General features: G+C 40.7%; 1 protein-coding gene across 1 annotated transcript in view; it reads left to right on the plus strand.

Annotated features, from left to right (window-relative positions):
• TMEM266 (transmembrane protein 266) overlaps positions 1-12745 on the plus strand; it is a 488010-nt gene that overhangs the window by 356790 nt on the left and 118475 nt on the right. Inside the window, 1 exon segment of the mRNA XM_053717259.1 lies at positions 2538-2600. Within this exon segment, the coding sequence (XP_053573234.1) occupies positions 2538-2600 (63 nt within the window).

The following is a 12745-nucleotide window of genomic DNA, read 5'->3' on the forward strand; positions in this document are numbered from 1 at the left end:
TTTAAAAACATACAGTTCAAATCATGGATCCATGAAAAACAATAAAAACAGTAAAACAGGGTTTAAAAACAATATACAAAATAATCAACAATAGATGATCAGCATCAGATAATCACAGATGCGGATTGAGAGTATACGGGACTGGGTAATAAGGATAATCAAAAATATCAAAAATTATAATCAAAAAATGGCAAGTGTCCAGAGATGTCCAAGATTGTTAAGTAAATCGTGAAAAAATGTCTTCTTTCACAATTTACTTAACACTCTTGGACATCTCTGGACACTTGCCATTTTTTGATTATAATTTTTGATATTTTTGATTATCCTTATTACCCAGTCCCGTATACTCTCAATCCGCATCTGTGATTATCTGATGCTGATCATCTATTGTTGATTATTTTGTATATTGTTTTTAAACCCTGTTTTACTGTTTTTATTGTTTTTCATGGATCCATGATTTTCACTGTATGTTTTTAAACATTGTTATTAAATATTTCTAGTACACTTAACTCGTAGTGCTATTCCCTTCTGCCTCCAGCCTGGTAGGCGCTTGGGGGATCCCCTTTCTTAACTTGACTCCTATTGGTGGTTACTAGGTCACACCCCTCCCCCTAGCTAAGGGTATCAGAGTAGGCGCTAGTCCCATCCCTCAATGACCTGAATTATTCAGTGGGCGGAGACCCACAACTGTTGTCTTTCTGTGATTCACATCCCAGGAGTGGACAATTGGGAAGCGGATTTTTTGAGCAGACAGACTTTTCATCCCGGGGAGTGGGAACTTCATTCGTATGGGTTTTACAGCTTGACCCTCAGGTGGGGGCATCCAGAGTTGGATCTCATGGCTTCTGGTCAGAATGCCAAACTTCCGAGATACGGCTCGAGGTCAAGAGATCTGCAGGCATTTCTGATAGATGCTCTGGCAGTTCCTTGGAACTTCAGTCTAGCATACCTGTTTCCGCCATTCGCTCTCCTTTCAAGAGTTATTGCTCGAATTAAGCAGGAGAGGGCGTCTGTAATTCTCATAGCCCCGGCGTGGCCTCGCAGGATTTGGTATGCAGACCTAGTGGAAATGTCATCCATTCCACCTTGGAGACTGTCTCTGAGGAAGGACCTTCTACTTCAGGGTCCGTTTCTCTGAAGCTGACTGCTTGGAGATTGAACGCTTAGTTTGATCTAAGCGTGGATTTTCAGAGTCGGTCATTGAGACCTTGACTCAGGCTCGTAAGCCTGTGACTCGCAGGATTTACCATAAGATCTGGCGTAAATACTTGTATTGGTGTGAATCCAAAGGATACTCTTGGAGTAGAGTAAGTATTCCTAGGATTTTGTCCTTTCTCCAGGATGGTCTGGAGAAGGGTTTGTCGACAAGTACTCTAAAGGGTCAGATTTCGGCATTGTCTATTTTCTTACATAAGCGCTTGGCGGATGTGCCAGACATGCAATCGTTTTGTCAGGCCTTGGTTATAATTTGGCCTGTGTTTAAACCTGTTACTCCTCCATGGAGTCTTAACCTTGTTCTTAAAGTTTTACAACAGGCTCCGTTTGAGCCTATGCATTCTTTAGATATGTTATCTTGGAAAGTTTTTTTTTTTTTTTTTCTTGTTGCTATTTCCTCTGCTCGGAGAGTTTCTGAACTCTCTGCTTTACAGTGTGATTCCCCTTATCTTATATTTCACTCTGATAAGGTGGCTCTGCGTACTAAGTTTGGACAGCAACCTCCTAAGAAAATCACAGCTCATTCCACAAGGGCTGTTTCTTCTTCCTGGGCCTTCAAAAATGAAGCTTCTGTGGAACAGATTTGCAAGGCTACAACTTGGTCATCTTTGCACACTTTTTCCAACTTCTATAAATTCGATACTTTTGCCTCGGCTGAGGCTTCTTTTGGGAGAAAGGTTCTTCAAGCAGTGGTGCCTTCTGTTTAGGTTCCTGTCTTGTCCCTCCCTTATCATCTGTGTCCTCTGGCTTGGGTATTGGTTCCCAACAGTAATTGATGATGATCCGTGGACTCACTGTGTCAAGAAATAAATAAATACATTTATCAGGTAAGCATAAATTTAGTTTTTAGTAAGATGGGAGGGTTTTAAAGTGCTCTTGGTGTTTTGTGAAACTTTGGCTTTTACTAATGGTCAGAAGTAGAATTTCCAGGAGTAATGGCTTGTGAACTCTGACCACCTTTTATTACTAAGAAGGGGGGAGAGTGAGATGGGATAATGGGGAGCAGAAAATAGGCGTGTGATAGAGAAAGAAAGAAGAAAAACAACAAAGAAAAGGGTTCATTAAATTGGTGAACACAAGTGAGAAAAAAACATTTATGTAATAGGTTTGGGATATTTGGAGAGAAACTAGTGTTGGGAAAAGAGCTAAAAGCATAAGAGAGAGAAAAATATATTTATTATCACATCTGCCTGTTATATACATCTTTAAACTATGCAAGTGAATTAGATTAAAAAAATATTAGTTATTATTAGTAATTCATATTAGTAATTTTTTTTCATGAAATTAGGTATTTCTAATACCCAGTGTGTTCTTAATTCCAGAAGTAATTATGAAGGACGACATGAACAATTACATCACACAGTATTACAATGAGCCTAGCAGTGGTAAGTTTAAATTTTTGTTCTGGCCTGGCTAAAAAGTTACCTGGTTTTTCAATGTTAGTTTTTTTTTTTTTTTTTTTTTTTTTTTGGAGGTTCAAAAATTACTTTCTACTACCCAAGTCTTCTGTATCAGGATATTTTTAATTACCAAGATATTAAAGTGTTTGCATTGATGAATAGGTTTATTAGTCCTCAGTTCTGGAGTGTGAGTTTTTTCTTTCTTCTTTTTTCTTCCTTCTTTTTTCCTTCTTCTTTTTTCCTTCTTTCTTATTTTGTCATGCCAAGACCTGCAGGGGAAGTGTTAAAAGGCCCTGAGTGATGTAATTCAGTGCTTAGTAATTCTTGATTATACGTTTATATAGGTGGCGAGAGTCAACAAGCTGTTACTTATAAAATATACATTCCTACCAAGAGGAGGTAAAGATTCCCAAACCTTAAAAGCCTATAAAACCCCTCCAAACCTCACTCATACCTCCAGTTTTAAACGTTGCCTCCGTTGGAGGTGGTTGAAGCATGATGATGTGCTTGATTTCTTCAGTGAAAGGCGCTTCAGATTATATTAAAGCCCAATTCCCCTCAGAGTACAGTGCTTGTGAGAGGGATGTGATTGGAGTACTGCCTCATGATACAATGTTTTCACCTTATGGGAATTCCTTCATAGGCTCTCTGTAAATTGGGCTGCAGGAACTCGTCTTTTGCCTCCCTTTACAGATCAACATTATACTCCTATTCCATTAGGTATAATTGAATAATTTTTAATAGACACAGCTATCTTTATGGGCACTTTTTAAATAATGTTTAGAAGTTTATCTATGTAGGTATATGTGTATGTATGGCCCAGGGACAGATTCTTACTATTCCCCTTGCTTGTTATGTTTGCGCCATATTTATGTGTCAGGTTCGCAAGCCAATTTTTCACATGCGAACGTAGACAACGCGCATCTAATAGTACTAATTTGCAAGCCAAATATTGCGCTCTTCTATTTTCAAACTTGCGCCTCTATTGGTGTAAAAGCGCATTATACTACGCACAAGGAACATCGCTTCAACTGATGCGCATGCTAGCATGCATTTTTTGCCTTTTTAAATTTACTGATAATTGCACACTTTGACAGTTACTGATTAACTAGGCTGTTTTTTGTTCAGCACTTGAATGTCCAAGCAACGGACTATAAAGGGGGCATATTTTTTCCTTTTCTTCATAAAGCTTGCCTTAAGGGGGTAACAACAGTGTTTATTGCATTCGTTTTTTTTCTTAGATTTTTTGCCATAATGGAGCAGCACCAATCTGTCCCTAAAACTACCATAGGAACGGAGTCTTCTGAACACTTTTCTACCAAAGCTAAGTGTGCTTATTGGAAAACTGAAGTAGCTTGTGACTCATGCTTAGATTTTTTTATTGCATACCGGTCAATCTAATGATGTTTCTATGTGTACTAATGCACCTACCGTCTCCTCCTTGCAGATAGATGCAGATGGCGTACCCCAAAGCAATGAAAAATATAATTTCTACTTGCATTTTGAAAGCACTAGCTGCATTACCGTCTTCAAATAAACTAAAAAGGTCAGGTCAATTCAAACAATGAGGATTCCTCTAACAGTGAGGCTCCCTCATCGAACGTAGAACCTGAAAATTCCTTCTTTTTATTTAAAATTGAACATATTCGTTCTCTTTTGAAGGAATAAATATGGGTAGAGAAAGGAAATAAACACTGTTGTGGCACACTTAAAAAACTATTGCATTGGTAATGGGACTTGATCTTCACAACCGATGCTTGGGATAGAGAAATTGTAGTTATCAAAAGACTCCTACATTTCTCCACCCTCTGGGAACTTCACTATAAAATCCTAGTCAGATGGCATCTAGTCCCTTGCAGAAAATTCACGAGACTCACTCCCCTCTGTGTTGGAGAGATTGTGGATACGTAGGCACCACTTCTCATATATGGTGGTTTTGCCCCAAAATACAACCATTATGGTTAGAACTCTCCGCAATCTTCAATCAGATGCAGATCAAAATACCTCATATCCCAGACGCTTTTCTGCTCTATATGAACATACCCAAATTATTCCCACCCCAAAAGGCTTTTACCATCTATCTACTCATGGCCACTAAGTTAGCAATAGCTAGAGTGTGGAAAAGTAGAACCCCCACATTTCTCCAATATTATCTCCACTATACAGTACATTAGACGAATGGAGTTACATCCACACAAGGTCCTTGATAGCGTGGGCTTTTACTTTGAAACTTGGACACCCTGGACTGAAATATACCCAGAATAATAGGCCCAGGCATCACTCATTCCACTTCATAACATGACCCCCCCCCCCCTTTTTTTGTCCTCTCTTCCTTTTTTCCTTCCTTCCCTCAACTTTCTTTAATACCTATTACTCCGTCCCAGCTCTGAGTCTGACATCTGTATACACCTCCATATTCCCCCATCAACTAAATGCTTTATTGTGTGCATATAAAATGAGGCCTAACAGGTCATATACAGTCTTAGGATATTACATCTTTAATTCCTTTCATTCAATTGAAGTTATTTGGGTTACTCGCACTGATTGGTTTTCTGTTCACTAATGTCTTGATATATGATAGTACGTGTATCCTTCCTTGGAATTTGTTTCATCAAGTCTGTGACTCTGCATTTTGTAACCATGCTTTTACGTTACTGCCTCAATAAAAAAACTTTATTATAAAAAAAAACTATTACAGGGTGATGTGAGATCAAAATAGAGTAATAGAGAGATGGGGGTTGACGAATCTATTGATTAAAACTTAACTTTTACTTACATACATATAAAAATGGTGAATACATAAACGTTTAAGAACACATTAAAAAACACATATCGGTATAACTGCTCCCTGTGTGTTTATAGATAAGATTTTGACCTAAACACAAACGGATTTATCACAATGAAGCATGTAAACATACATAGTATAGCGAAATCCAATATAAGTAGCATATAAGACAAAAAGTCTCTAGTTAGCAGCCGTAATGGTGGACATATTCCCATTAAGTAGCTACTAAAAGATCTCCACTAAGTGTCTTTAACCCTCCTAAGTTTAAATGCTAAACCCGGAACTGCTTACTTTTACAGCGGTTATAAAGCAATAATTGTTTTGTAATGCAACATGGAGCAGTGCAAACGCCTGACACGCGTTTCGCTACTGCTTTTTCAAAGGCATCGGCCGCCCCCATTCTCAGCTTTTTTTTATGTGGCAGACAGCCAATAGGAAATTACAGGTAGCTACTTAGGGACACCCTAGGAAGGAAAAAAGGGAGTGCTCTATTGGGTAACACAGAGAGGGAGTTGGCACCAATCAGGATACAGCCCTTAGACTTTCCTCAGTCAAATAGGACTCATCAGAATGACAGATTTTCTTGTTGTACGCCGCATCACTGTTTACCCCATTCAGTGATAGGATTTTTACATGTACTATACTTATTCACATATCCTAAGTACCCAGGCTGTACTTGGAGTATTTAGGGATCTCTATATATTTGTACACCTATAAATGCGAAGTCCTACTGGTCATGTTTGTCCACGTTCATTGGCTGTATGATTCTTTACCATTAATACACATATGCACAGGCATTAGCTTTGGGAGTGACCCAGTATCTATTTTTAAGATGTCATAATTATTAAAAGTTTAATTGTCATCGCATATACACTCGCCTTATAAGGTACTTATATCCCTTGTGTCCTATGTATTTGGACATACTTTGAATATTCATAGATATTTCTTGTCTGTGTATTTCTCTTATATTACCTCTGACACAAATCATCGTTGTTGATAAAGAGATATTATAATATTGATCCATTTTCATTTTCAACATTAAGTTAATTAACTATTTCTAATGACACAGTGAGTCCACGGATCATCATTATTACTATTGGGAATATCACTCCTGACCAGTAGGAGGAGGCAAAGAGCACCACAGGAAAGATGTTAAATACCACTCCCTTACCCACAACCCCCAGTCATTAGCTTTGCTTGTATCAGTTGCAAGGAGGGGTAAAGTTAGGTGTCTGATCCTTCAATCAAGAGTTTAATTTTTAAGCAGAACAGGTTTGCTTTGTTTTCTTGGGGTGTAGCCGTAGTCCCTGTCAGTCTCTTCAGTAGAGCAGTGGTGACTTTTATACATTTAGAAACTTGTGGGGGTATAATCTCCTCTGCGCCTCCCAAATAGTTTGTGCTGCCCTTCTTTCAAAAGCCTGTGTAGGTTTAATCACTTTTTTGTTTCCCACAGGTCCATGTAAGGAGTGATGCCTTTCAAACTTTGTGAGCTGCCCGTGGTGCCGGGCAGATTATTATAGAGGTAAGTGCTGTTTTTTATTTTCTGAGGTCAGAAAGTCTAGCACTTAGGGGGTTATTTTATTCCTGATTGTGTGCAGGTATTTTAACTCATTGCAGTATTGTGGGGCACTGTTGAGGATTTGGATGGCAACTGAGGCTGTTTTTGGCTCTGTTTTAGGGGAGTGTTACATTTTCACTCCTTGTTGGGCTCATGTGTATGTTTGTAAAACGGGGCAGTAATGTTTTATTTGTCTGTTAGGCTCAGTGCAGGCAGGATTGCAAAAAAACTGTAAACCCGAAGTGCCTCTTGCAATCCTGCCTGCACTGAGCCTAACAGACAAATAAAATGTTGCTGCCCCGTTACGCCCACGATGGGCTGAGTTTTGTTTGGCGCGAGTGTTGCGCACTCTTCCTCTCGGTGTGTGTTTGAGACGGAAGTGAGAGGTGGTTCCGCTGCAGCTCTGGTGCTACGTTGGAGCGGTTTTGTGGAGTGTGAGGTCCGGATAGTTTTCGAGTCTGTGTCTACTCCGGTTGGTAGGAGGCTGGTTAAGCACCTCAGTTGGGCTTGTTAAGGTGTAGAGGTGTTAGACAAGGGCTCAGGGTGGTTTGTTTTTGGACTCTTATTTTTTATTAATCTTATTTATAGGGACAGTAACGTTTTGATTTTTGAAGCAATTTTTTTATGCCACATTTAATTCATTTTTTGATTATTTTTTTGTTTAATTTGTTAAGATGGACCAAGAGGACTTGCAAGCAGTTACTTGCAATTTATGTTTAGATGCTAATGTGGAGCCACCTATCCCTTTCTGTTCTTCTTGTATAGAGAGAACATTACAGTACAGGGATAGGCTTTTTGATTCAGAGCCTTCTTTTTCTAAGGAGAATGTTGTTCAGGAGTCTCCTATTCAAGCTATACCACAGCTTTTTCCCCAATCATCCCAATCTCTATTCTCTTCACATGCAGTGCCCTGCGTTTCATCTCAGGTTGGTTTTTCTTTGCAGGATATGGCTACTCACATATTCTCTGCTGTATCTGAGGCTTTCTCTGCTTTTCCTGTGTTGCAGGGAAAGCGCAAAAGGAAGTATAAGGTTTCTGACTCTGTTGCAGTTAGGTCAAATGTTTCTTCCCATAGGTCTGAGGAGGAAGATACTTCTGTGGCGTCTGAGGGTGAAATTTCAGACTCTGATAATGTAATTCCTTCTGCTGATTCTGAGGTTGTTTCTTTCAGATTTAAGCTGGAGCACCTCCGTTAGTTACTCAGGGAGGTTTTGGCTACCTTGGATGACTCTGATTCGTCGGTCATAGTTACTCCCAAGAAGGCTAGTAAGCTTAATAAGTTTTTTGATGTTTCTTCCATGGTGGAAGTTTTTCCAGTTCCAGAGATTATTACACTGGAATTGGAGAAGCCTAGAGTTCCTTTTTCTCCTTCTCCATGTTTCCTATTGCGGATTCTATTAAGGAATCATGGCAGATGGTTCCTAAGGTAGAGGGAGCTTTTTCTACCTTGGCTAAGAGAACCACTATTCCTATTGAGGATAGTTGTTCTTTTAAGGATCCTATGGATAAGAAGTTGGAGGCTTTGCTTTAAAGGATGCATGTTCACCAGGGGTTCCAATGGCAGCCTGATGTGTGTGTTGCTATCTTTACCAGTGTGGCTGCATATTGCTTTGATGCGTTGTCTGATTATATTCAGCAGGATACTCCTCTTGAGGAGATTCAGGATAAAATGAAGGCTTTAAAATTGGCCAATTCTTTTATTGCGGATGCTTCTTTACAGGTTATTAAGTTGGGAGCAAAAAATTCTGGCTTTGCTGTTCTGGCACGCAGGGCCTTATGGTTAAAGTCCTGGTCTGCAGATGTATCATCCAAGTCTAAGCATTTGTCCATTCCTTACAAGGGTAAGACCTTGTTTGGGCCGGGTTTGGCTGAGATTATTTTGGATATTACAAGAGGGAAATGACATTCTCTCCCTCAGGATAAGAGAAATAAACAGAAGAGTCGTCAGAGTAATTTTCTTTCCTTTCCTAACTTCTCTGGTTAACCTTCCTCCTCCTCTTCCAAACAGGATCAGTCCAAGCCCTCTTAGAGGTCTACTCAGTCCTGGAGCAAGGGGAAACAATCTAAGAAGCCCGTTGCTGATTCAAAGTCAGCATGAAGGGTCTGCCCCCGATCCCGGGAAAGAACCTGTGGGGGGCAGACTTTATTTGTTCGCTCAAGCTTGGGCTTGGTATGTTCCAGATCCCTGGGTGGTAGACATTCTGTCCCAGGGATACAAGCTAGAGTTCAAGACTTTTCCTCCCAGGGGAAGGTTTCTTCTCTCCAGGTTATTTGTAGACCAGATAAAGAGAGAGGCATTCTTACGCTGTGTGCAGGATCTTTCCAACATGGGAGTGATAGTTCCTGTTCCGGTTCTGGAGCAGGGTCTGGGTTTCTATTCCAATCTGTTCATCGTTTCCAAAAAGGAGGGAACCTTCAGACCTATTCTAGATCTCAAGAGCGTAAACAAAGCGTTCCGTCTTTCAAGATGGAAACTATTCGGTCAATTCTTCCTCTGGTTCAAGAGGGTCAATTCATGACTACAGTAAATCTGAAGGATGCATATCTGCATATTCCTATTCACAGGGAACATCACAAATTTCTGATATTTGCTTTCCTAGACAAGCATTTTCAGTTTGTGGCTCTTCCTTTTGGTATTGCAACAGCTCCCAGGGTGTTCTCAAAGGTCCTGGATGCATTACTGGCAGTACTTAGACTGCAGGGGGTTGTGGTAGCTCCTTATCTGGACGACATTCAACAAGCAAGCTCCCACACAGAGTTGTTGTATTCTGCGCACCCACGATTGGAAGGTGACTTTAGGAAAAAGTTCCTTGATTCATGCTACAAGGGTGGTTTTCTCGGGAACCATTATATCTTCTCTAGAAATGAAGATTTTTCTGACAGAAGCAAGGAAATTAAAAATGTTCGATTCATGCCTTGCTCTTCAGTCTTCTCCTCGGCCGTCGGTGGCTCAGTGTATGGAGGTGATTGGTCTGATGGTTTCAGTCATGGACATCATTCCGTTTGCTCTGTTCCATCTCAGGCCTCTGCAGTTATGCATCCTCAGTCAGTGGAACAGGGATTATACAGATCTGTCCCCAAAGATTGTTCTAGATCAGGCTGCAAGAGATTCTCTTCCGTGGTGGTTGTCTCAGGATCTTCTCTCTCAGGGAACCTGTTTTCGCAGGCCTACCTGGGTGATCGTGACCACGGATGCCAGTCTGCTGGGTTGGGGAGCTGTCTGGGGCCTGTTGAAGGCTCAGGGTCTTTGGTCTCGGGAGGAGTTGTTTCTTCGCATAAATGTTCTAGAGCTGAGGGCAATCTTCAATGCTCTTCTGGCCTGGCCTCAGCTAGCTTCAACCCAGTTTATCAGATTTCAGTCGGACAACATAACGTCAGTGGCTTACATCAATCATCAGGGAGGAACTCGGAGTTCCTTGGCCATGACAGAGGTGGCCAAAATTATTCAGTGAGTGGAGGCTCACAACTGCTGTTTGTCTGCGATCCACATTCCAGAGGTGGACAATTAGGAGGCGGGTTTTCTGAGCAGACAGACCTTTCATCCGGGGGAGTGGGAACTTCATCCGGAGGTGTTTTCCAGTTTGATTCACAAACGGGGTCTACCGGAGTTGGACCTCATGGCGTCTCGTCAGAATACCAAGCTCCCGAGGTACGAATCGAGATCAAGGGCTCCTCAGGCTGTTCTGATAGATGCTCTAGCAGTTCCTTGGAAGTTCAGTCTGGCATACGTTTTTCCTCTGTTTGCTCTTCTTACTCTGGTTATTGCTCGGATCAGACAAGATCCTGCGTGGCCTTGCAGGATCTGGTATGCAGATCTGGTGGAGATGTCATCTTTTCTACCTTGGAGTCTTCCGTTAAGGAAGGACCTTCCTTCATCCAAATCTGATTTCTCTGAAGCTGACTGCTTTCTGAGTCGGTTATTGAAACTATGATTCAGGCGCTTAAGCCTGTGACTAGAAAAGATCTACTATAAGATATGGCACAAATATCTGTATTAGTGTGAATCCAGAGGCTACTCTTGGAGTCAGGATTCCTAGGATTTTGTCTTTTCTCCAGGAGGGTCTGGAGAAGGGTTTATCTGCAAGTACCCTGAAGGGTCAAATTTCTGCTCTATCTATTTTGTTGCACCAACGTCTGGCGGATGTGCCAGATGTTCAGTCTTTTTGTCAGGCCCTGGTTAGAATTTGGCCTATGTTTAAGTTTGCAACTCCTCCCTGGAGTCTTAATTTAGTTCTTAGAGTTCTCCAACAGGCTCCGTTTGAGCCTATGCATTCTTTGGATATTAAGTTGTTAACCTGGAAGGTTTTGTTTTTGGTTGCTATCTCTTCGGCTCGAAGAGTTTCGGAGCTTTCAGCTTTGCAGTGTGAGTCTCCTTTTCTTATTTTTCATTCTGATAAGATAGTACTGCGTACTGCTCTAGGTTTTCTTACCAAGGTTGTTTCTGATAAGAATATTAATCAAGAAATTGTTGTTCCTTCTTTGTGTCCTAATCCTTCTTCTCATAAGGAACGTTTGTTGCACAACCTGAATGTAGTTCATGCTTTGAAATATTATTTGCAGGCGACTGATTTCTTTCATGTAATTGGCAAGAGTCCATGAGCTAGTAACCTATGGGATATACATTCCTACCAGGAGGGGCAAAGTTTCTCAAACCTCAAAATGCCTATAAATACACCCCTCACCACACCCACAATTCAGTTTTTACAAACTTTGCCTCCTATGGAGATAGTGAAGTAAGTTTGTGCTGAGATTTCTACGTTGATATGCGCTTCTCAGCATTTTGAAGCCCGATTCCTCTCAGGTACAGTGAATGTTAGAGGGATGTGAAGGGAGTATCACCTATTGAATGCAATGGTTTTCCTCACGGGAGATCTATTTCATAAGTTCTCTGTTATCGGTCGTAGAGATTCATCTCTTACCTCCCTTTTCAGATCGACAATATACTCTCATATTCCATTACCTCTACTGATAACCGTTTCAGTACTGGTTTGGCTATCTGCTATATGTAGATGGGTGTCTTTTGGTAAGTATGTTTCCATTACTTAAGACACTCTCAGCTATGGTTTGGCACTTTATGTATTTATATAAAGTTCTAAATATCTGTATTGTACTTATATTTGCCATGAGTCAGGTTTAAGTATATTTCCTTTTGCAAAATGTTCTTACCTGGGGTATAGTCTTTTTTTCAATTGACTGTTCTTTTTAATTTGCGGGCAAAATTAGGCTCGCGAGGGCGCAAAATGCCAAAGTATATTGCGTCATTTTTGGCGGGAAGTTACGTTCGATGACGCAAATTCGTCATTTCCGGTGTCTTAGTCGACGCCGAGTCCTTTCACAAGGTTGCGTCTTTGATGACGAGAGTGTATCATTTCCGGATGTTGTTAGCGCCCAAAATTTTTTTTGCTCTTTGTGTTGTGCGTCATACTTGGGCCAAATATTTTCATTATTTAAAACCCCATTCCTATATACCTCTTGCCTTTTTTCTCTATCAGAGGGCTATGCTGTTTTTCCCCATTCCTGAAACTGCCATATAAGGAAATTGATAATTTTGCTTTATATGTTGTATTTTCTCTTACATTTGCAAGATGTCTCAATCTGATCCTGTCTCAGAAATCACTGTTGGAACCCTGCTGCCTGATAACAGTTCTACCAAAGCTAAGTGCATTTGTTGTAAACTTGTGGAGATTATTTCTCCAGCTGTGGTTTGTAATAGTTGACATGATAAGCTTTTACATGCGGAGAATGTGTCCATCAGTAATAGTGCATTGCCTGTTGTTGTTCCTTCAA

Source organism: Bombina bombina, chromosome 6 (genome assembly GCF_027579735.1).
Source record: "Bombina bombina isolate aBomBom1 chromosome 6, aBomBom1.pri, whole genome shotgun sequence".
Lineage (NCBI taxonomy): Eukaryota > Metazoa > Chordata > Amphibia > Anura > Bombinatoridae > Bombina > Bombina bombina.